This window comes from Nilaparvata lugens, chromosome 4 (genome assembly GCF_014356525.2).
Source record: "Nilaparvata lugens isolate BPH chromosome 4, ASM1435652v1, whole genome shotgun sequence".
In the NCBI taxonomy this organism is placed as follows: Eukaryota; Metazoa; Arthropoda; class Insecta; order Hemiptera; family Delphacidae; genus Nilaparvata; species Nilaparvata lugens.
Window position 1 is genome coordinate 52203150 of NC_052507.1, and position 26859 is coordinate 52230008.

Sequence of the window (26859 nt, forward strand, 5' to 3'; positions counted from 1 at the left end):
GTTTACGAAACTATTCATCCTCAAAATCAAGCAAGAGGTGGCAGTGCTGTAATAGTGAAGGAGAGTATTGAACACCATGAAGACTTCAGTATTCAAAGTGATGAAATACAGCTAACTGTAGTTGGATTAGAGTCCATCAACCAGAAAATACTTGTTGGAGCTGCATATTTTCCACCACGTCACAATTTAAAGGAAAATGATTATACAAATATTCTTCTTCAGCTTGGTGATAGATTCATAGTGAGTGGAGATTTTAATGCCAAGCATAAGGATTGGTGTTCAAGACTCACAACTACCAAAGGAAAAGAACTCAGAGAGGCTATATCCAGGAGCTGGGCTGCAAATTCCAATCAACAGGGACACCTACTTATTGGCCAACAGATTTCAATAAAACTCCAAATCTTCTAGATTTCTTCATAACAAAGAGAATATCCAGTAATTTTATAGACATTGAAGAGAGCTTAAATCTGGATTCGGATCATTCAGCTGTAGTTCTCACACTTAGTGAACGAATAATAAAGAAAGAAGACAGATCAATGTTAGTCAACAGAACAACAGACTGGGAAGCTTTTAAAGTGGAGTTGGAGAATGAAATCAACTTGAATATTCCACTTAGAACAGCTGAGCAGTTAGATGAAGCAGCAGAAAATTTCATGTGGCAAATCCAGAAATCATCCTGGAAAAACACCAGACAATACACCAGGAAAACAAAAGGATGCAATTACCATCTGGAGATTCGGCAACTTGTTTTAGAAAAACGAAGGACAAGAAGAAGATGGCAACCAACTAGTGATCCTGCTGACAAGGATATCTTGAATAACAAAACACAACAATTGAGAAGAGAGATAAGGAAACTAACTGAGGAATCCATTGATAACTACCTTCAAAATTTAACAGCTGATGCCAGTACAGATTATTCATTATGGAAAGCAACAAAAAGAATTATGCGACTAATATTACAATCCCCTCCAATAAGAAAACCAGATGGAACTTGGGCAAGAAACAACAGAGAAAAAGCAGATATATTTGCTAATCATCTGGAAGAAATCTTTCAGCCAAACAACATTCAATCTGAAATTGATCCTGAAGAAAATATAATAGATGATTTAGATACAGAAATTGATCTTGTTTCCATAAATGAGGTTCAAGAAGAAATAAAATATAATCTGAATACCAAAAAAGCACCTGGATTTGATCTGATTACAGGTGAAATCATGAAGAAACTTCTAAGGAAAGGAATTGTCATGCCAACATATTTATTCAATGCATCACTCCGATTACAGCATTTTCCTACAATTTGGAAGGTGGCAGAAGTCATTATGTTGCAAAAGCCTGGGAAATGTCCCCAAGAAGCAAAATCGTACCGCCCAATATCTCTTCTACCTGTAATTTCAAAGCTTTTTGAGAGATTGCTAATGAAGAGATTGACTCCCATCATAAGTAGCAGGAATCTAATACCAGCCCATCAATTTGGTTTCAGGCAGAAGCACTCAACCCTGAACCAAGCACATAGAATCACCAATGTAATAGAAAATTCATTAGAGAAAAAATCTATATGCTCAGCAATCTTCCTTGATGTTGCACAGGCATTTGACAAAGTGTAGCATGAAGGACTGAACAGTAAACTTCATAAAATTACTCTGTTGTATATCCATACTTTTTCACTGTTAAAATTAAACTTGAATTTTAAAAGACACTTTTGAAGTGAAAATACACTTATTTTTGTAGTGACAATCGTTTCGACCTGTTGTTGGTCATCATCAGACTGTGGGAATTTACACAAATGAAAAGGCTATGTGTGGTAAGGGATGAAGATGGTGGAATAGGTTGTGGTGGGGGTTGGGTTGGTGGATACTCAGTGAGGCGGTAATTTTGAACTGTGGACTATTTTGTCAAAGAGTGTGTGGGAAGAGAAATTTACTTGATCATTTAGGAGAATGTTGGGGAACTGTTTAGTGTGGTTGTAAATTTTGTATTGTTCCAATACATTGAGTTTTCTGCTTTTTTATGAGATATGGAGGATTTCAAGATTGGTGGCGATGTCGGTGTATGTGTGGTCTGTTGATATAATATGGTCAGCAAAGTTTGAGTGGCTATGTGGTTTATTAATGGCTCTGATGTGCTCTTTGTATCTTGTCTGAAAGTCACGTCCAGTCTGTCCGATATACAGTTTACTACAATCATCACATTTCAATTTGTAGATGCCTGGTTGCTCAAATCTCTGTTTGTTTGTTTGGTAATTTTGAAAATGTTTTCTAGGTGAATTTGTTGTTTTAAAGGCGATTCTGTATTTGAGTTTCTTAAAAGATGATGCTACTTTCTGTGATTTTTTGTTGTAGTATGTGAGTGCATGTGATGAATTTTTGGTCATTTTCCATATTATTCTTGGTTGATGATTTTGTTCTTATTTTGTGGAGTAGGTTGTCGACTAGAGTGGATGAGTAGGCTATCCATTTTGTTGGGCAATGAATTTTATTGTGTTGAGCTCTTGATTGTAATCAAATTGTGTCATGGGGATATTCAATAGTCTGTTGATCATGTGGTGGAAAGCTACAAGTTTATGTTGGGCTGGTTGGTTGGAGGTATTGTGAATTACTGTGTCAGTTGTGGTAGGTTTCCTGTATATTTTAAATGTTTTGAAAGTATGGTTTTGTTTAGGTATGGTGATGTCCAAGAAATTGATTGTACTATTCAGTGGCGTAACGTTTCCAAACCGGGCCCCCGCGCAAAAAAAATTCCGGGCCCCTCTTCTAAAATCGTACCACCTTTCTCCAGCCCCCTTCTCCCTTAATCCCAAGCATTAAACTCTAATGTGAACGTACATCTTTCATCAGTGAGTTACATAGCTTAGTTGAAAAAATAAAACTTGATCTTGATTGAATTCTACAATTCAAGTCAAGAATTATGTTTTAAGCTACAAATATAGAATCCAACCTTTAGAGCTAGAGCTAGAGTCAGTAAGTAGTATTTAGTCTTAAGATTCATGAATTATTAAAATAATAAAGATAATAATTTATAGAAACCTTTGATTTGATGTCTCCTACAAGCCTCCAAGTTCTGCAATCACTGCTTTCTGTGTACAGTAGCACCTTGGTTCTTTCTCCCACGCATGTCTATTTTCTCACATGTTTGTATTCTGATTTCTTGTTCACGCACTTAAAGAAGTTTGAGTTTTAGGTTTTAGTAAGAAGTTTAAATTTTTCAAGGTTTTAAATTAGAGTTTGATTGATAATATAATTTATTTCATTGATTTGAAAAAAATGTTCAGAAGAAATAGTTGCCTACCTTTGAGTTGGCCTACCCCTTTGTGGGTTGATTTGTTTGAAAACCTTTTTGTGGTTGTTTGGGAAAAAGTTTCTTTGTGTTTTTTCTAGTGTTTTTGTTTCAACTCAATGCAGTATTATTATTATTGACGATTGCTAGTATTTTTCATTGATAACTGTTATTAATATTAATCATGCCAGTTAATAAAGTAGGCCTAATGTACATTCTGATTATCAAGTGAGTTCAGCGTTTATTCTGTGTGGTTATTCTGTGTATGTGCGTGATTGAAATTGTTTGATGGTAGGTTTAGAGCTTCATTTTCAGTATTTTTTTTTATAATAATCGTTTATAATGCCAGGAGAAAGGTGTGTATTTGTTAAACTTAATAATAAGTATATTTCATTAACCTTCTGGTCCTAACACTAAATTTCTCTGGTGTTTCTCGTGAGCCTGGGTCCTGAAGACCCACTTTTTCCATTAATTATTTAAAAGCAGAATGTTATTTTTGATTTCAATGTGTCCATGGATACATAATTTTCATGGCAAAAGACATTGTTAGTATTGTACCAGAGTAGTAGTTAGTATTGTATCTTAGGGCAGAACACTCGCGTAAAGCAAGAATATAATTAAAATTTAAATATTCTTCAACTAACTATAAATTTAAATACCATTGCTAGTTTCTCATAAAATGTTACAACTACCTTACAGTACGGTAGTGAAATACACTCTATTTCTTGATGAAATAACAACATTGAAAGTTGTTATTTTTGTTCATATAAATAAAAATCTATATAATGTTTAAATGATGTTAATACATTCTTAGGGCAGATTTGGATTGGTTATTTTTGTGATAATGTTAGGAAACCGTTGATGGATTTGCATTGTTGTTGAAAATTACGTTAATATCATCAGAGAAATATCCTGAAATTCCCGAAGAAGTTGTTAGATCTTTCCACAAACAAAGGACCTTCATGAGGAAGAAATTTCTTAATGAGAATCTAAATAAGAGGAAGAACTACAAGGACGCAAGAAAAAGTAAGGGAAAGTACAAAAAACTCATTTGAAATAGTATGTATTAAATCGAATCATGTACTCAAACGATTTGTTTTAGACTCGCCAGTACCATTTATAGAATTTTTATTGAAAATTTGTTTCTAAGAGGATAAAATGCTGAACATTTTGATGCCATTCACTCCTATGTAGTATTGATGGTTAATTTGCTATAAGGGCTCAAAGTTAGGCATTTTCACGTTTGAATACATGTTAAGCCTGGCTGAGAGGTCGCAGCATGACGTCACACCATAGCCGGCTGCGTTCTCCACGCGTCTTATGGGATCAAGGCAACCTTCTATACACTATTCTTGGTGTTCTTGGACCAGTTCTTTATGTGCTGTACACAAGCGATCTTCCTGAATTGGATGCAGTGACAATTGCTAGGTACTTTTGCTGATGATACTGCAATACTGGCAGAAGGGGAAACAGTACAAGAAGCAGCCACAAAACTACAGAATGCTAGCAACAAATTCAGTGACTGGACCAAAAAATGGAGAATTCGATTGAATGAGATGAAGTCCATTCATATCAACTTCACAAACAAAAATATCAATGATCCGATTCGAATAAATCTAAATGGGAATGTAGTACCACACAGCAAAATACCTTGGAATGACTCTTGACGCCAAGTTGAAATGGAAAGAGTATATCAAGATGAAAAGGAGCGAGCTGGGACTCAAATACAGTAAAATGTATTGGCTGTTGGGCCGAAAATCACATCTCTCATTGGACAACAAAATATTGATTTACAAACAAATTCTTAACCCTGTCTGGACGTATGGAATTCATCTATGGGGCTGCTCTAGAACATCTAACATCAATCAGATTCAAACATTCCAAAACAAAGTACTGCGGAACATGGTGAATGCGCCCTGGTACATAAGGAAAAGCGATTTGCACCGAGATCTACACATCCCCTATGTGACCAGTGAAATAAGACGATTGGCAGCCCATCATGAGTCACGTCTTCATCAACAGGACAACACCGAAGTCACCCAACTACGAGACAGCACTGAACTCACAAGGAGGTTGAAGAGAACAAAGTCCTTCGAGTTGGTGTAGTGCTAGTGAAGTGAAAAAGTATAAATTAAATAAATGTGTAGCGAAAGAATTAAAAGTAGAGAAATTATAGATTAGAACTGTATGCTTCACACTGGAAGACTTTAGCAATAAAAATTAATATGTTAGGATAAGAAATAATAAGAGAACAAAATTAATGGTTAGTCCTAGTGACTAGTTTTAATAGAAATAATGAAAAAAAAACTTTTATCCGAGTAGGGAATTCCCTGTCCTTTTTAAGAGTAATTCTCCTGGTCAACTCTTATTCTTGTAGGGCAATTCCTGTCTTTTTTAATAGGTAGCAGTTTTCTGACTAGTTGTTATTTCTTGTAGGGAAATCCCTGTCCTTTTCAATAGCAGTTCTCTAACTAGCTGTTATTCCCTGTAGGAAAATCCCAACTTTCCTTGAGATCTCAGTTACAGATTTGAGATCGTCCTTATTGAGGTTTTCAGACCGCAATCCTTTTTTAACAATTCCTATAATCATTTTCTCGAGACTACTAGAAGTTTCTGACCAAGGATAGTGTATAGCACGTTGCCTCGATCGCGTTTACGTACAAGCATGAGATGGCATGAGCCTACGTCAAACTCCGACCTCTCGGCCGGCTTCCCAAATGGATTACATACAAAACACCGCGTCGAATATCAATTCCTCACATAAAAAAAACAGCTGTATTGATAAAAAATATGATTATGTTATTCAATTCAGAAAGATACTAGCTTTACATCAATTATGAATTTTGAAAACATTAATATATTTTGAAAAGTGTAAAAAGTCCTTGAATCTAGCACTATATTCAATCGGTAAAACCGATTCATATTTGTGAAAATGCTAGTAACTTATTTGTTTTGGACTTATTTTGAACAATAATATGACAAATTAAAGCGAATAAAAATATAATTTCAAGCTTATCACCCGATTATATTAAAAAATGATAGTTTCTTATTTGACAATCGTTTGTGAAAGTTGATAGTATTATCGCCTGGAATTTTTCTAGTTGCAAAAATTTGTATATGACTATTTGTTTAGGACTTTATTAATATTGACAAATACCTAGAATCAATTTAGCAAATTCATGGAACTGTTCACCATGGTTACAAGCTATTTTTACTTTCCTTGCCCTATTACCATAGGTAAGGAAAATATTGCTTTCCGAAAAAATTAAGGTACCCCAATTTGTAAATTTCTATACTTTTCAAGGTCCCCTGAGTCAAAAAAAGTGGTTTTTGGGTATTGGTGTGTGTGTGTGTCTTAATAACCAAAAATATACTATTTATAAAACAATAGGTATGAAATGTTTTCAAACGATATTGGGTGAATAATATTGAAAATATTCAAGTATTGGTCATCCCGTGAATCCTGGGATTGGCAGTAGGCTAAGTGATCTCGGGATTTGTATTATCAAACTTGGACCGGGATCCCGGGATTGACATGGCTACTGGCTACTCTGGAGTGAAGATCAGCGAGGAGGGTGAAGATATATTTTAATTAGTTGGGGTCAGAAGATTTACTATTAGAAGATAAGTTATTACGGGCCGTTTGCACAGTGTAAGTTTAAGCTAAAGCTTAAACGAAATCTGGATTTTTTTTTGGTTTAAACTAAAATTCCGTTTGCGCAGTATCAGTTTAAACTCTGGGTAAGTTTAAACCTCCAAAACAGGAGGTTTAAGCCAAATAATTTAGATTAACTAGACATCTGTAAGATTTGATGGGGAAACAGCTAATAGTAATAGTAAACACCTAAATCATTTTTCGACGGTTGTTTTCAATGCTTCTGTAGACGATAATAATTAAAATGGAGGAATTGATAGAAGTTTTTAATGCGATTGATATAGATGACTGCGAATAAATTTTGGAACTGAGAAAAATTGAGCAAAAAACGAATCATTTAAATTTCTGGGATGATACCAATTTTTTTAACGGTTTTGCTTGAGTAAAGCAAGTGCCAATTTAGTATTTGATTAAATAAACCACTTGATAGAAAATAAGACAATTTTTATCAGTGGTCTTTGATTAGAAAACATGTTTTTAATAATACATAACTGAGATATTTTGCTTTTGAGAGATTTCTAATAAACGAGGAAGACCGTAGTGGATTTTCATAACAAAATAAGGGTTTTATCTTACATTCTAGAATATATTTTTTGGTGCCAACTGAATATAAGTTTGTTTCTAATAGTAATATAGCATTTCATCATTTTTTGAAGAATTTCTTGATCGCTTTTCACTTTTATTACCGTACAGCTTACAGCTCTGTGGATTTTGAACAAGAAAATAGTAGCTACATAACCTCAATTTACTGATGGTTTGTAAACAAATTTCCTGTAAAAATCAGTCTTCCTGATATTATAAACAATGACATTCTATTACCAACTTAACGCCAAACTAGTTTAACTGAAACTGGATTAGTAAATACACTGAAAAAACCGATTCAAGTTTAAACTTTCAGATTAACTTAAACTCGATTAACTTAATTAAGAGGTTTAATAGTTCCCTCGTCAATTTTAACCAACGACCTTAGTAGATCTACTAATAGATCTACCTTTGTAGATATTGTCTACTTTGAGAGGGAATTCAAGGTGAGTTGTTTTCCAATTCATAACAAGAAATATATATCATTATTTATTTAACAATCATAGATATTTAAAATGTTAAAATTATTAACAGCAATAAATCACATTCTATAGGTAACAACATCTATTAGCTACTTTGGGATAGTAGTTATATTTTGTTACATAGTAAAAACATTAGAAATTACTGAGAAGTAACTATCTTAAGCTAACAATGGTTAACAGTAGAAATATATCAATCACATATATTAGTCTTGCAGATAAGAATGGAAAGCACAGTTTGAAAGCCCTTATTATTTTATAAATGTTCAAGTATTATTATTTTCAATAATAACATATTTGTATATTAGATAACATAAAAAATACACTGTTTAACGTAAAACTATGTGATAGATCTGTGTCTATATTTGAAATATTGCTATTCTAATGGCTTACAAAGGAAAAATAGAAAATCCTGATATGAATAGTAGGAATAAGTGGAGTACCTACATTAAAGATATAGGTGGTCAAATATCAAAATTGTGAGAATAACATGAAAAATACAAATTTTATATTGTGCACAACTGGTAACATATAGGTACTACCTCATAGTATTTTATTGAATGGATATTTCTCAAAAGAAATAATTTCATTCATCAGATTATTCTCAAGTTTATAGCTCTTTTATAATTATCTTTCAACGTTTCAAGTAATATTATAATGTAATACAGTATTAATAATACAAAATAATAACAATTATAATAATTTTATGATTTTATGCCATTACCAAAATAATAAATACTGTACTTGAGGGAGTTTATCAGATCTACGAGTATCAATTTGTCTAGTGCTAAACTAGACATAACATGAAAGGTTCTGTTCAATTAGGTTTTAAAGGTGAAAGGAAAGGTTTGGTTTTTGCTTTTTAATGGCAATATGTTGATATAATTTGAGATGTGTTGATAATTTTAGATAACAAACACAATTAACGAAAAGTTTAAATACTTGCATATTTGAGATATTGCACTTACGAAAGACACCCGTAAATATGCACCCGGCTGCTTCAAGTAGGCCTATAGACTACTGCAAGATTGCAGGAAGGGAGGGAGAAGGCTGGTGACTGATGTTCCATGATATGATGTTTTGGATCAAGATTAGTTTGAAAATCTTCATAATACTTACCTAAAATATTATTATATAACTACATTAAAGTAATGATTCAACCTAACCCTGATATTTTAAATCACATATCTGAAAATTTAAGATATGACAATTTACTTAAGCTGTAAAATTATTCCTACTATTAGAATCAATACAGAGTTGAGAGTTCAATATTATAAGTTTAGTATAAATCCCATCAACCTAATGCACTAATTTATGAAAGTTCTGTTAATATTGAAGAAATAATAATTCAGAATAAATACATAGAGTTATTTTCATCTTTCAAGAATATGTGATTTTTTAACGCGTCGGTGCATACAATTGAAATGGATGGTCAAAACGTTCAATAGTTATCTTCATACATACAACGCTAAAAACTCAAGTCTGAACTAAGAATTCGCTACTCTAGTTAAACTAACAGTTTTGAAGCAAATCAAGTTCAAAAAATGTTCTTTTTTGCACACAGCATAATATTTGTACATTTTCAATAATTGATTTATTATCATGGGAATATTGAAACATTCTGCTTCATGATACATTAACATTTATAGAGCAAATTTCTATACATTATGTTGATACGAATTCATATTATATGGTAGTAAAACTAGCCTACACTTTCAGATATGTTAATTCATAAAAATGTTATACATTATCAAGAGATTTGTACATTCATAACACTTAGATAAGGTAGTAATTTGTGGAAGTCATTCAATTGTGCAAGATGTGCTAATATTTTTATGATAACACTTTTCAGGTTTGAGATGAGCGAATTTCCGATAATTGTATTGTAGTAATAGAATAATAATAACGATGCTTATATTACTTCAATTATTTCAAGAAATAGGAAGACTATTCAATTTTTTCAAGTGTCAATACATTGAGCTATGAATGAAGGCCACAGGGTTTACAGGAGGTAACATAAAATAGTATTCTCTGAAACTTCTTTCAATACTGAAACCTTTCTGTAGAGAATAGCTCACAAGGAGAGAAATATAACAACGATATGGTTGGTTTCGTGCTTATTTCAATATTTTCTAGAATTTTTTTATTATTATGATTATGTTTTTTTTGTTTTTGAAAACTACAAACAGCGAGGTTTAGCGATCATGAGAAACAATAAGTAGACTTGTACTCTAACAAGATCAGATGAGAATTTTATAAGCTCTTGAGAATGTGTTCAGGGATTCCAAAATTGACACCAGAGGAATATTGCTCAATAAATCTTTTCAGCTGTTGGCTTATTCTGACGATATTGATATTGCTGTTGTATCAATATTCCAACATATATACAACAATATGTGTTGGAACAATATACGTTGGAACAATATTCCATCAATATAAAATGATGGAAGCATTCAGCAACATGGAAAGGGCAGCAGGTAACATGGGTTTGACTGTGAATGAGCAGAAAACAAAGATCGTGGTCTCATCAAGGTCCCATGCTCAGAGGTTGCCAATCGATCAAAGCTAATATCTGCCTGTGGGTTGGAAGTGGCAGACGGATTCGTATATCTCGGATCCTTGGTCAACTTTAAAAACGAGACCACATTATGAGGTCAAGCGGTGAATCCTATTGGCGAATAGGGCATACTTTGGTTTGACCAAACATCTCAGTTCAAAGGAATTGAGCCGGAAAACAAAAATCATGATCTATCAAACACTAATATTGCCAGTGCTTACCTATGCCAGAGAGACTTGGACTCTAACAAGATCAGATGAGAATTTGATGAGCATATTTGAGAGAAAGATTCTGCGCAGAATTTTTGGAGGAGTGCTGTTGGATGGAGTGTGCTGCAGGAGAAAGAATCGTGATCTGTATAACATTTATGGTCACACTGATGCGCTGGCTCTTATCCGAGTAGGTAGGCTCAGGTGGGCAGGCCATTTTGCAAGAGCTGATGTGTCATTTCCACCAAAAAATATAATGACTTACAACATGGAAGGTAGAAGACCTCCTGGTAGACCAAGGTTGAGGTGGATGGATGTAGTTGCCGAAGATGCAAGAGTTGTTGGGGTCAGGAATTGGAATAATTTATTTGTCTATTGTTGTTTTTAATTTATTTACAGTGGTAGTAAATTCACCAGTATAGTAATTTCCTAATGCATTTGACTTTATTCATTTATTTTAGTCAATGTTTCTTAAGAGTAAAACATGTCATAAGGGACTTGCCCTACATCAACAGATGCGTTTGATTCTAAAATGAAATGAACATTCTTTATCAATCAATGTAAAACATAAAGGGTAAAACATAAACTTAAATTATGTAAAATATTCTGTTAAATTATTATTAATTTAAATCAATTATTATTATTACTCACGTTGGCCAACTCTTGTTTATTTGTTTCATGTTCATGTACGATACATATGAATCGATATAATTTGTGTGCTTGGAATAATTTGATCAAATTTAATTATTTCAATATAACGGCGATATTTGAAACACTTCGTTTTCATTCTAACATCCACGTTATATCCCCTCCCTTCTGAACTTAGTTGGGAAAGTAATGTGTAGATCACACTTATTGATTGCAGGTTTTCTTCATTTTTTTTTATGTTTATAATTGTTTAGTTTTCATGTTCTGCCAGAGGGCTAGTCGAGGTAAATTTAAATTTTGTTTTCAAGGGTCGTTCCTTCTAATTAACGTGGCGCCAGGGTTTTTTTTTATTATTGTTTTATTTCTTTGTAAATTTCTTTAATTAATTAATAACCAGCAGTCAGTAGGTGTGAACTAGACAAAAGTGGCGCCCAACGTGGGGCATTAACCTCTACGGAGTATTCCCTGATTTTAAGATGTTAATTTTTCTCAATTGCAGTATTTATATGTACATAACCAATCTATTCTGAGCTACGATAATTATTGTTTTGTCACCGAGTAGTGATATCCATTCAAATAAGATGTGAATATTATACAGAAAAGTATAGTATAGATACTCTTTATAATACGAAAATTGTTACAAGAATAATGACCGTTTATAACATAATGCGAATTGCGAATGAGTTATCAGTCTTGATAAAAAACGGATTATTGAGTTACAATGATTTTGATGATTATCATAATAATATCATTGGTAATAATATCATATTATTACGGTAATATTATGAAATAAGTTAGGGTACTGGTGGCAGCAACAACATAGTATAAGTAATTTAATTTCTTTGTAGACATCTGCAGCAACTAGGACGCCTGGTTCATTTAATTTTTGTACTCATTGATTTGTTTCTTTGCATGAATTCGTAGGATATTTTCTTGTAGGGGTTTGTAGTTTGTAGGATGGTTTGTGCATTTTTTTTAGGTCTATTGTGTTTAGGAATTCAAGGGTTTCATAGAAGTAGATTTGGTTGTCATAGGTCGTCAGAGTTTATACCTGTGAGGGACAGGTAGAATTTAGCGTATTGTTATTGATGAGTGGGGTTAGAGAGAAAGTGAAAGGGATGTTTGTTTACAATAGAGGTGGTTGCTCGGCCGATGGGGAGTATTCTATTGTTAGTGTTAGCCATGACAGGAGTGGTTACCTTTCTTAGAAGCGTCGGAGAGGAGAAAGTGATAACGACTTTCTGTTAGATTGGGATGAAGAATTCATGCATAGGTAGGCGGTAGGTTATTTAGTTTGGGAATTTGAGCATTAGTAGAATAGAAGCAATATTTATTATAAATTTAATTCTATTTCGAGTATAGGAGAACGAACCTTTATTGATTAATTTTGTAGTCAGTTTCGTAATTAGCTAGTTTCCCTTTTATTTATTTTTATACATTAGTATGATGACTTTAGATTGGGATTCACTTGGTGGTGTGACATATTTTAGAATTTGGGTTTCCTTTGTAATTTATGAATAGTTTGGAAGATCTAGAGGCTAGTTTTAAAGCAATCTTTTGGAACGCTAGTGTGAGAAATAGTATAAAAAAGAAATTGTTTGATGGAAGGTACACTGGGGCAGGAGGTGAGAGCAGAGTACAATATTTGCTAAAAATGCAAGCAATGGCTCAGAGTCTGGGAGAGAATATGACAGAAGAAGAGTTTATAAGCATTATTTCAAAAACATTACTCAGAAATGATAACAAGAGTCACAACAATTCGAGAACTTTCAGCATTTGTGGAGTTGTTGATAAGTTTGATAGTGAAGGGAAATCATATATGAAAGAAGAGAGAAGAGAAGAGAGTAATTATGGACGGGTCAGAATGACAGAAATTACAGAAATAATCAAGGTCAAAATAATAATTTTAATTACAATGGAAGAGGTAGAGGGTATTGGAACAACAATCAGAGATTTCAAAATCGAGATCAGAGCCCAGATAGAGGAAGAGGAAGAAGGAAGCAGAAGGCACAACTGAGAGACAGGGAAATGGAAAGGGCGGAGCCAGAAAATAAAAGACCCAGGACCTTCGCCAATTAAGAATGGGGTCAAAGGAAATAGCCAAGAATGTAAAACCGAGAAGAGTAATGAAAGGACAAAAAATTGTGAAAATGATGGGTCAAAAGAAAGATGCAGATAAATAATTGCCGATTGAAATTCATCAGAGAGGATCTGATAGAAGAAGAAAATGAAGAGGTAACTGATAACCCACTGAAGCTTAGAGAGACAAACTGTCAGATGGCAGAAATTGATGTAAAAGTAGGGGAGAAGACAGTTAGGCTTGTGATTGACACAGGTAGTGAGGCAACTGTGATAAATAAAAATGAGTTGTCGAGAATACTAGAAGGAAATTGTCTTAATGTAGAAATGTTACCTACAAACGAAGTAAACATTGTGGGAGTTACTGGAGTAAGGGGTAAAAGAGTCAATAAGCAGGTAATACTTCCACTGACATTTGAGAATGGGCAAGTCATACCTATAAACTGCTTGGTTGTTGAAGGTTTAAATGCAGATTTATTGTGGGGCACAGACTCATTGCGGAAGTTAAAGGCAAAGATTTGTCTATCCAGTAATACTTTGAATTTGTATATGAAGGTAGGAATATTACAGCACCAATGGTGAGTAGACCAGTGGGAAAGACACTGGGCCTGTTTTTATGTAGGGGAGAGAAATCTGATGTATGGAAGGAGCAGATAGACAACGTGAAGGAAATAGGAGGGAAAGATGCAGGGAGATGATAGAAGTGTTAGAAGAGAATAAGGCTGTGTTCTCTGATCAGCCGGGAAAAGTGGCGAATTTTGAATGCAAGTTGCAAGTGAGAGAAGGGGTGCAATTTTGTAGACGGTCATATTCGGTGCCTCAAAGTGTGAAAGCAGCAGTGGCTAGAGAAGTGAAAAGCATGCTGGAAAATGACATAATTGAATTGGGAGAGAGCGAGTTCAGCAGTCCCCTTGTAGTGGTTCCTAAGAAGGATGGAAGTGTACGTTTGTGCCTGGATGCTCGTCAAGTAAATAAAATAATTATAACTGACAGGACAAGTACACCAAGTATAGAAGAAATTCTCAGACAATTTCATGGGGTGAAGTACATTTCAAAATTGATCTCACAGCAGGGTATTGGCAAGTGCCATTACACCCAGACTCAAGAAAATATGTGTCATTTTTATTTGGTGGTCGAAATTATCAATTCAAAAGATTGGCATTTGGTTTGGTTAACAGTGTTGCCGTTTTTATACGTTGCATAAATGAGGTTTTAGGAGAAGAAGTATTGGAATGGGCGACAGTATATGTGGATGATTTGTTGATAACATCACAGACCATTGAAGAGCACACTGAGAGAGTGAAACTTGTCCTGAACAGATTGAAGGCCAGTAATTTGACTCTAAGACTGGAGAAGTCAGAGTTCCTCACTACAGAAACCAAATTTCTGGGGTACGTGGTGAATGAGAAAGGAATAATGATGGATCAAGAGAAAGCAAGAGCAATTCAGGAGTTCCCTGCTCCTAAGAATAGGAGAATGTTGCAAGCATTTTTGGGATGTGTAATTATTACAGGAGATTCCAAGAGAACTATTCATCACTGACTGGACAATTAAGTCCATTAACAAGTCCAAAAAATAAGTGGCAGTGGGGAGAGAAAGAAAATGAAGTTTTCACAGAGATTAAAAAACGGTTTTTGGAATCAGTAATGATCAGCCATCCAGATTTCACAAAGCCATTTTTTATGTCAACTGATGCAAGCCATTTGAGTTTAGGAGTAACCTTGTACCAGGAAAATGAGAAAGGAGAGCATTTAGTAGTAGCATTTGGAAGCAGAGTATTGAATAAGAGTGAGAGAAATTACACAGTCACAGAGAAGGAGTTGTTATCAGTAGTCTTTGGATGCCAGAAATTTCGTGATTATCTTTTAGGGCATGAAGTGGTGGTGAGAACTGACCACAGAGCCTTGACTTTCTTACAGTCAGCACGAATCAGTCATGGCAGAATCACCAGATGGGTATTATTGTTACAAGAATACAATATCAAATGGGAGTATGTCCCTGGAAAAGAGAATGTGGTTGCAGACAGTTTATCCAGGACTGGGTATGGCAATGAAGAATGTATTGATGAGACCCCTAACCAACTGAAGATATTGTGGTTGAGAGTAGAACAACAGTTGGGGGAGCTGTTTGACAATCTGAGAGAGAAACAGGTTGGAGATGAGAGGTTGTACAGAGTGATAAAAGAAATAGAAGAAGCTGATGGGGGAGGAGTTGATACATACCATTTGCGGTTTTTTACTATGCATGAAGGAATATTGTTCCACAAGTTGGATAAGGATAGAGATTGGAGAGTCTGTGTGCCAACAAGTATTGCTGAGATGGTAGTCAAAAGGTACCATGTAGACAGTGGACACATGGGGAGAAAGAAGTTGGAGAAAATGCTGAATGAACATTTACAGATAAAACATGCCCAGAAATTGATAGGTAGAGTATGTGACACATGTGAGCTCTGTCAGAAAACAAAGTCAGCTAACCAGAAAGTACAAAGTGGAATGTTTAATATTCTGTGTGAACGAAAGAATGAGAAAGTTTTTGTAGACATTTGTGGGCCATCCCAAGAAGCCAAGGAAATTTTCAATACATAGTAATATTTCTGGATGGATTTTCAAAATTAGTAAAACTGTATGCATTGCGGCGTGCAACATCTGGAGCCATTGTAAAATTTTGAAGGAAAAGTATATACCCGAGATTGGAAAACCAAAAATAATAATAACTGATCATGGTACTCAATTCATAAGCAAAGTTTGGGTTGATAATTTGGCTGAATTGGGGATTAAAACATATAAGAGTGCAGTGTACCATCCCCAATCAAATATGGCTGAGCGTCCGCTACGTGAAGTAGGAAGAATGCTGAGAGCACTCTGTCATAGTCAGCATTGCAGTTGGAAACAACACATTGAATCCATAGAAAAAGCATTGAATGTTTCCTACCATGAAAGTATTGGGGAAACACCATACTTTGTGCATTTTGGTAAACACCCAGACCGAGAAATTAGTGGCATTGTTAACTTCCCCGAGAATCAAAACATAGAAATGGAGAATGAAAGAGGATTGATTGAAGAGCAAGTAAAATTGAGGTTAGTCAAAAAAGCCGATGAGCGGAAGGACAGGCATGACAAGAAAGTGAAGAGGATTTTACAGTTGAAAGAAAACGATAAGGTACTAGTGAAAAATCATATGTCAGCAAATAGTAGTTTGGGAATTATGAAAAAATTGCTTTTATTATATTTAGGACCTTATAGAATTAGCAAATGTAAAGGGGGAAATGCGTATGAGGTGATTAATGAGGATGGGTTATTATAGGTACATTTAAATAGTAGATTGAAGCCTTTTAGAGAATAGGGATTTTAGTTAGAAGACTGAAAGGTGTTTCCAGGCTGCAGATAGTCATTGTATGATTGTTTAGAGATAAGTAAATTTTCTATTTTTTATGGTGTGGCAGGCAAACAACATATTATTAAACGAATAGGGTGAAAAAAGGTTATAAGTGTTGTCATGGAGAAGTGAAATTTATCAAATTGAAAATACGCGTATTGGTGACAGATCATTGGTTGTGCGGATCATCAAAGTGGTGCGATTCATCCCAGATGCAGCTGCAGGTGGCGTCTAGATGCAGTTTCAGATGGCGTCCAGATTCTGCAAGTTGTCACCTCTCTTGGCCATGTCTGTCTCGAAGTCATCTCGACAACATGTGATGGGGGGTTTTGTGACAACTGTTACTGGAGCCAACGTTTTCTTCAGTTTCAAGTTCCAACTTCTACCCAAAATCTGCAAGTTTTGTCATTGCTATGGCAAGGGAGTGTAGAGGTTGGAACAAAAACCCAAGGACAGGCGACAATGCCAGCAATTAGTCATGCTGAGGGTGCGAGCTGGCACTAAGGCCAAACACCAGCAACAAAACACATGTACCACATTCCAGCCACTAGGGGCAGCACCTCCCGGAGCAGTTGAGGGATGAGACAATGGGCCAGGGGAAGGTGACAACCACGAGGAGTAACGAATTTTGGCACAGTCTTAGACGAGCAAGGCAAAGAGCATGTCATCTAAGGAGTAGACGTTTCCAACCCGCAGCCCGATGGGCTGAAATGCAGCCGCCTCCACCTCAATACAACCCACCACCATTCTTCATCATCAAGTGAACCACCAGCAAATTTGTGCTAAAATAATTAAATTGTGTCTCGTCGTAATAATGCTTTGTGCTTCGTAAATAGTGTCGTCGGGGAAAAAAAAGGTTAGTTTTAAGATGTCATTATAATTTATTATTTGTTGTTGTTTGTCTGCCACCAGAATTGAAATAATTTATTTGTCTATTGTTGTTTTTAATTTATTTACAGTGGTTGTAAATTCACCAGTATAGTAATTTCCTAATGCATTTGACTTTATTCATTTATTTTAGTCAATGTTTTCTTAAGAGTAAAACATGTCATAAGGGACTTGCCCTACATCAACAGATGCGTTTGATTCTAAAATAAAATGAACAATTCTTTATCAATCAATGTAAAACATAAAGGGTAAAACATAAACTTAAATTATGTAAAATATTCTGTTAAATTATTATTAAATTTAAATCAATTATTATTATTACTCACGTTGGCCAACTCTTGTTTATTTGTTTCATGTTCATGTACGATACATATGAATCGATATAATTGTGTGCTTGGAATAATTTGATCAAATTTAATTATTTCAATATAACGGCGATATTTGAAACACTTCGTTTTCATTCTAACATCCACGTTATATCCCCTCCCTTCTGAACTTAGTTGGGAAAGTAATGTGTAGATCACACTTATTGATTGCAGGTTTTCTTCATTTTTTTTTAATGTTTATAATTGTTTAGTTTTCATGTTCTGCCAGAGGGCTAGTCGAGGTAAATTTAAATTTTGTTTTCAAGGGTCGTTCCTTCTAATTAACGTGGCGCCAGGGTTTTTTTTATTATTGTTTTATTTCTTTGTAAATTTCTTTAATTTGAATTTGAATTTGAATTGAATTGAATTTATTGCCAAAAATCACTTTTTAATTAAAAAATTAATTAATAACAGCAGTCAGTAGGTGTGAACTAGATAATACATAGAGTTATTTTCATCTTTCAAGAATATTTGATTTTTTAACGCGTCGGTGCATACAATTAAAATGGATGGTCAAAACGTTCAATAGTTATCTTCATACATACAACGCTAAAAACTCAAGTCTGAACTAAGAATTCGCTACTCTAGTTAAACTAACAGTTTTGAAGCAAATCAAGTTCAAAAAAATGTTCTTTTTTGCACACAGCATAATATTTGTACATTTTCAATAATTGATTTATTATCATGGGAATATTGAAACATTCTGCTTCATGATACATTAACATTTATAGAGCAAATTTCTATACATTATGTTGATACGAATTCAAGAGATACATATTATATGGTAGTAAAACTAGCCTACACTTTCAGATATGTTAATTCATAAAAATGTTATACATTATCAAGAGATTTGTACATTCATAACACTTAGATAAGGTAGTAATTTGTGGAAGTCATTCAATTGTGCAAGATGTGCTAAAATTTTTATGATAACACTTTTCAGGTTTGAGATGAGCGAATTTCCGATAATTGTATTATAGTAATAGAATAATAATAACGATGCTTATATTACTTCAATTATTTCAAGAAATAGGAAGACTATTCAATTTTTTCAAGTGTCAATACATTGAGCTATGAATGAAGGCCACAGGGTTTACAGGAGGTAACATAAAATAGTATTCTCTGAAACTTCTTTCAATACTGAAACCTTTCTGTAGAGAATAGCTCACAAGGAGAGAAATATAACAACGATATGGTTGGTTTCGTGCTTATTTCAATATTTTCTAGAATTTTTTTATTATTATGATTATGTTTTTTTTTGTTTTTGAAAACTACAAACAGCGAGGTTTAGCGATCATGAGAAACAATAAGTAGACTTGTACCGGTACTCTAACAAGATCAGATGAGAATTTTATAAGCTCTTGAGAATGTGTTCAGGGATTCCAAAATTGACACCAGAGGAATATTGCTCAATAAATCTTTTCAGCTGTTGGCTTATGCTGACGATATTGATATTGCTGTTGTATCAATATTCCAACAATATATACAACAATATGTGTTGGAACAATATACGTTGGAACAATATTCCATCAATATAAAATGATGGAAGCATTCAGCAACATGGAAAGGGCAGCAGGTAACATGGGTTTGACTGTGAATGAGCAGAAAACAAAGATCGTGGTCTCATCAAGGTCCCATGCTCAGAGGTTGCCAATCGATCAAAGCTAATATCTGCCTGTGGGTTGGAAGTGGCAGACGGATTCGTATATCTCGGATCCTTGGTCAACTTTAAAAACGAGACCACATTATGAGGTCAAGCGGTGAATCCTATTGGCGAATAGGGCATACTTTGGTTTGACCAAACATCTCAGTTCAAAGGAATTGAGCCGGAAAACAAAAATCATGATCTATCAAACACTAATATTGCCAGTGCTTACCTATGCCAGAGAGACTTGGACTCTAACAAGATCAGATGAGAATTTGATGAGCATATTTGAGAGAAAGATTCTGCGCAGAATTTTTGGAGGAGTGCTGTTGGATGGAGTGTGCTGCAGGAGAAAGAATCGTGATCTGTATAACATTTATGGTCACACTGATGCGCTGGCTCTTATCCGAGTAGGTAGGCTCAGGTGGGCAGGCCATTTTGCAAGAGCTGATGTGTCATTTCCACCAAAAAATATAATGACTTACAACATGGAAGGTAGAAGACCTCCTGGTAGACCAAGGTTGAGGTGGATGGATGTAGTTGCCGAAGATGCAAGAGTTGTTGGGGTCAGGAATTGGAGGCATGCTGCCATGGATAGAGTAGAATGGAGACAAATGTTTGAGGACAAGATCCGCTTTGGATTGTCGAGCCAATGATGATGATGATGATGAAACACAATAATATTGATGAGTGAGAACATAACATTCAAGAGATATATTGAGATTCGAGAAAGGAACAGTTTGGGTAGTAGCTGTTGCTTCTTTTCAATTATTTCTACGATGTGTGGATTAATTAAATCGAGAAATGAATATTGCATCAAAGTTTACACAAAACAAGTCTAATTGGGATTACCAGAATGGTATTAATGGGAATGAATTGAATGTATAGGTGGGATCCGACTGAACGTTAATCAACCCAATAATGAACATTTTGTACTGAGAACAGTATGGTTATAGAAAGGTAGCTAATGAAGAGCATTAATATTTAGTTAAGAGAAAACCGAATAGCTTGAATGACAAAGAAAATACTACTTAATGATTGCAATACGGAAATAAAGTAGAGTGAGATTGAGTTCAAACTCCAAGCATTCCTTATAGATGCCATTCAACCGATGCAGTTATTCTTCGCCGCTACTGGAACTGGAAGAGCTGCTGCTGCTGCTGCTGCTGTGATGGAACGTTTTATGCAGCGCGTATGCGCCAAGGCCGGCTCCCGCCAAAGGAATGCCATACTTCAGAGCCTTTTTGCGCGCCTTTTTGTTTGCTTTAAACATTTTCTTCTGCAAAACGAATAACATTTTTGTCAAACTTCAAAGAAATTGGATGGAGCATGGTAGGGATGAATATAATTGATGAGAGAAGTATGACAGAGAGAAATAGTAGTGAAGATACTCACTTCATTCACGGAGAGTGTAGATTCCAATAACATAACTCGATTTCAACAAAACATAGCTTGCATTTATAGTACAGCAGTAGAAAATCGTATTTCAAGTGTCGTTGACAGAAAGTTTAGTACCGTACATCAATAATTCAATAAAGTTTCACAGACAGTTAGGTACATCAAGTTCTCTATAGTACCAGCCCTCTAAACACTAATTTGGTTGTAGCTCGAAACATGCCAAACTGATCGATCAAGAATAGAAACTGTATTAAATAGAACTACTGCATCTAACACAACATCACTATCACTACAATAAAGAAAAAAACAACAATGTTTAAAGATTTTATGAATCAACATTACATTCTGGAAACAAATGAGTTCAACTACTTTCAAATGAACATAGTGGATATGAAACAATGATAATATTAATAATTATTGTGAGATATATTATGAGTAGAATACGAGTTGGACTGGAATTGAAAACAGAACAAGAGAATTTTACTTAAGGAAAATCAAACACACGACTACAATGTAGTTGTATAATAGAGATGTTGAAATATAGTCCAGTCAAATGGTCGTTTTCCAGGAAACAGCCCCGAAAGAATTTTTCTCGACGGTTCAATATGTATTTTGGGACGCTGAATCACTACCTCCGTAAACAAAGCCGTAGTGCATTCGTGTGACGTCAGCACAGGTAGGGCTCCTACACCAATAAAAACTCGTTGATTCCAGCTGATCTATATCAGCTAGAGTTTCTATTGGTCTAGGAGCCCTACCCGTGCTGACGTCACATGAACGCACTACGGCTCTGTTTACGGAAGTATTGGCTGAATTCGAATCTGAAATTTGCTGACAAGACAAAGGGCGGCTACACCCCCAAACAAGGTCTATAAATAAAGGTCATGACACAATCCTGCGATGCATTGCAAAATCGCCATTTTGTGGGGTTCTAGTTCACCCATACTATATTTTCAAATTTATCAGCTGTTATCATTATAGAGTAAACAACATTATGTGTTATTTTGTAATATTTTTCAAGGGACATTGCTTGGCTTTGAATAGTAAAATAATTAATTCTTCCGACAGAATAATAGTGTTTATATTTCAACTAGGAACTGAATTGTTAATTTTTAGATTTAATTTATTGGGAACTTCAACTGTTTTTGAGGTTGGCCTCTTGTCCCAACGCCTTATGAATCATAATCCTTAGGTTACAAGAATAAGAGCAATTTTTAATAATAAATAAATTGATTATTGAACCATTTATTATTGAAATTTAATTAATGAAAAACCTAAAACCTGAATTTACATATAATCTGAACCAGAATATTGTTTTTAAAATGCATAATTGGATTTTCAAATGTTGGAGTTTCAGTTTTTCACCATAAAATAGGCACAAAATGACCGCTCCATAAGGAACATGGGTGTCTTGACCAGGTTTTTATAGACCTTGCCCCCAAAATTTCGGACTTTTTTTTTATTTTTTCAATTTAATCTCGAAAACCTTAAGTTTTTCGTAAAAAAGCATTCTCTACAAAATTAAAGATAATAAAATTTCCTAGAAATTGAGTGGTTGCGCAGGACTCTACTACCATTTTTGCTTCAGGAGCTACGAGTTTTCAAAAAAGGGGTATTTTTCAAGGTTTTTTTTCAAAATTACGATAATTTTGCGATATTTTCCTCATTTTCACAGAATCGCATATTTAAAGTTGTGTATCTTGTGAAAGACTTGAGATCAAAAATCCAGAAAGTAGTCAAGGATAGTCAGAGAAGTCAACTCCTAAGGTGGTCATCCTTCAACAACGGTACATGAATTTCAACTTCTTATCGACAGCTTATGCTTATCAGCGTGACCACCGAGCCAATTTCTCTGTCAACGATTAACTGTGAATTTAATTGCAACTTAACAAGGATATCTCTCGATACGCAAGGATTTCCAACTACTTCAATAGAAATATAATCAATAAATAGTAATAAATGCAAAGTGAACTCACAGGGCTCAAATGTCCAGTCAAAGCGGCTCCAGCTATGCCAGCACCCAACGCTGGACCAAGGTAACTATTCTGCAAATCAAAAACGACACAGACTATTCAATTGTATACAATTTTTGTAATTCTATAATTTTTTTTTAATGATCGTAATAAAAAAAAGATAGTAGAAACTGGAGATATATCAAGATAATAAAAAAATATAGTATGATTGGGAGAAATATTTTGCACCCATCATATACTGGCACGTGGATGAGTACCTATTCTAAATAGATTGTATTACAATATAACATTTTAGATGCAGTTGGCCCTGTACAGGGTCAGTCTATTGTATAGTTGTCTATACTATAAAAAAATATATTTTCTTAAATTTCAATTTATTAAAAACCTATAAAAATACATAAAGAATACACATAAGTAAGTATACTTCTTGTTCAGACAATTGGCCCGTCTGTAGGAAGTAGTAATTTCTGAACAAGAATCATAACTTGAATAAAGAAAAATTGAATTGTGAAGTAATAAAACTGGAAGAAATAATTATTTATAATACAATAAATTAAAACAATAATAGTAAACAAAGCATCTAGTTCCAGAGAAATTATGTGGCATATTATAAGTATTTAATACCTAGGTCTTATTTTTGGTCTAGTTAATTTTCACTCGGTGATGCAATGAGCATTGGAAGATTGGAACTAAAGTTTTATATCAACATATTTGCTTACTACTAGCTATAAAGATAGTATAATTATAGTATAGAATATAATAACAACAACATATTTCTATGTTAGTAATTAATTCATTATCCATTAAAAATTAACATTACTATTATTGAAAGCTCTAAATTTATTATTGAATATTTGGTTTAAGTTCCGTTACATATCTCGATATTGTTATTTCAAGAAACTTTGCCATATTAAAACAAAAATAAGTTTTGGCTAGCTGATGTGAAGTGGAATAGAACTTGCTGTGCGAGAATTCCATCACAATAATCCAAAACAAAATGAACTCGTGAAACCGTAGATTCTTTCAATGAATTTCAAGTTTAAACTCTAGTGTAAGTTTAAAGGTGAGTTTGATGACAGCAATAACAACAATCCAACACTATTAAATGTGAACTCATAGTTTTATTTCATTAATGAATTCCAAATCCAACTGTAATATAAGTTTATAGGTGAGCTTGATAACAGCAATGAAAGCAATTACATATCAGCAACAATCTACCACCATGTGAACGCGTAAGATTTGATTCATCAATAAATTGTCAATGTTTAAAAGTTTTTTGAGGTGAGTTTGATGATGTCGCAATACATTATTATCAAAAATATTCTATATGAGATTTGAGAAAGCAATCACATTGCCAGAAACAATCCACAACCATGTGAACTGGTGAGTTAAATGAATTTTAGCATTAGTGTGAGTTTAAAGGTGTGTTTGATAAGGTCATAACATACACTCTTGTGGCCTGGCTGGCCATAATGACCAGGCTGACCATAATGACCAGGCTGACCATAATGACCAGTCTGGCTGCCATGGCCGCCCATTGCGGACTTGAGGCCAGCCGCAGCAGCCAACCCGGCCACAGCCGCACCGGCCTTGTTGAGAACACCACCCAAACCACTGTTGTTATTGTGCTGCTGCAAAACAAGTAACTCATAAAACAAAAAAATTACTTGAATTGAAATGAATTTATTGCCAAAAATCACAAATACTTATTTTTACAAAATAATTACAATAGTATACAATACAGACATTGATTGTAAGTTGAGTGTAGCAATAACATTAACGTAATATTTGGCACTGCCAACATAAGATTCCTTGTGTGTTGTGAGTTGCAGTCAACTTATTCTGCTTCAATTCAGGTCAAGTAGTATGAGGTGGGCTAGAACCGGTCCACTAGAACCGTTTACGTATGAACTAGCATCGGCCGAAAACTACCGAACTCGTCCAAACGATCCCCCAACAAAGAAAGGAATATATGCTCGTCCATTGCAACGGGTTCATACGGCCGTGCACGGCCGGCTCCGGCCGATCAATTTTTCGATCCGAATTTGATGGGATTTTCCGGCTATATCCGGAGTACTGTATTTGTTATTGTTAGTATACTATTTGTTATTTTATTTTTCTTTTCATGCAGTTTTTCAAATTGTACTCATCAGTTTGCGTTATGAGGGCAATAATAGGATGTAGTTCCTGGTGCCCCCAAATATGTATATTTTCAAATAAATAAAATAGAAATAAATAATCTAATATTGAAATATAATAAAGTTATTCCGAATTTTTAATGCAGTATATAATTCGATTAAGATAATTATTAAAAGAATTCTTGAGAAGAGGAGAAGCCCAAAAGATTGGACGATATTATTAATTATTTCATGAACATTTCAAGTGAGGGACAGTTATTATTTTAACACAACAATAAATTTCTACGATTTGAGTGTTATTAGGTAAAAAATTGTTGAAAAACTTATGTTTGTAGTGAAAATACTTTCTTCCCTTATGGGGGTGTACTTGTTAACAGCAATCGGATTAAAATTAAGATGTTCTAAATTAATTGTAAATTCTGGTTCTTGGTCTTCATTCATAGTATTAATAACGTTGTCTAGGTTCAATAACTTAAGTCTATATTTTGATTCAGACAAATGATTAAGTACGAGTATTTTACCATTATAATAAAATGTATTGTTGTTGCTATTGATTAAATGAACTACTTTTACAGATTTTGTTATCGTTTCTGATTGCTTGTCAATTTTTATGTTTTCTTCATTTGGAAAGATACACAAATAGCTATTCAATTCTGGAATCCATTTTACAATACTATTACCTATTTTCATCTTACTATATCTACAGTTTGATGTAGTTCCTGATTCAATAATTTCTTTTTCACATTTTAATTTGTCATTATATAAATTTTCTACAGAACAAATAAAATTCCAACTTGTTTTTCTAGTGCATTCACTAGTTAGACCTTCAATTGATATTTCTTTCTTATTATAATTATCGTTTGACTTGAGTAAGTATCTGACCTTAGGAATAATAGTTACATATCCATTTTTAAACATACTAGGTACAGAAAACAACTTGTATAAGTTATAATTTGATTCATCTACGATTGGTAAGTTCAAAAAGTAAATGATTTCTTTAGACGTTAATTTACAGTTCAGTATCGCGTTAGCTCTCATACAGTGCAGACGTACTCGTAGTGTAGTGCAGTAGAAGTAGTGAGTCAGCAGTTGATTGTTCACGGTATTTAAGTGGAACAAAACATTGCATCAAATTTCGGTTAAAATCCGCCGTCTTTATGCAATCGAAGTGACCTACTTTCGCGCGGCCTTCAATTTTCGTTCGCGCTCGCGTTTCCGCGATCGTGAGTGAGTACGAGGGCTTTTCGAAAAGTATGTTCGCAAATTATTGACTATGGCTACGTCAAGTGGAAAATTGTTGAAACTACCCAGTTTTCTTGCCCCGGAGTTTGAAGAGCAAGAAGACGAGGAAAGCAACATCGTGAACATGGACACCACCAAACCATCAGAGATCCAGTGTTCACCGGATCGTTATATTAAATCAAATAAGCTCCATTCAGCCGCCGAGCATGCACTCTTCATCGCCTGGAAGGAGTCGGATGAGAAGAGAAAGCAGCTAGAGAAGAGCAACGTAGAACTTCAGCGGAGAATTGAAGACTTAGAATTGCGATTTCAAAAAATAGAACAGAACATTCAACAACCATGCAGTCCAGCAG

The 26859-nt window shown here is 34.4% G+C and overlaps 1 protein-coding gene across 3 annotated transcripts in view; it reads right to left on the reverse strand.

Moving 5' to 3' along the window:
• Positions 1–18475: 18475 nt before the first annotated feature.
• The window catches only part of LOC111063421 (galectin-9), a 33779-nt gene continuing 25395 nt past the window's right edge, over positions 18476–26859 (reverse strand). Inside the window, exons 5-7 of one of the 3 annotated variants that reach the window (XM_039425814.1) lie at positions 24575–24757; positions 23130–23198; positions 18485–21034 (exon numbers count right to left, since the gene is read on the reverse strand). In XM_039425814.1, the coding sequence (XP_039281748.1) occupies positions 20873–21034; positions 23130–23198; positions 24575–24757 (414 nt within the window). In that variant the 3' untranslated portion in view covers positions 18485–20872. Of the gene's footprint in view, positions 21035–23129; positions 23199–24574; positions 24758–26859 lie in introns of all 3 variants that reach the window. The other 2 variants (XM_039425815.1, XM_039425816.1) reach the window with 2 other exon arrangements.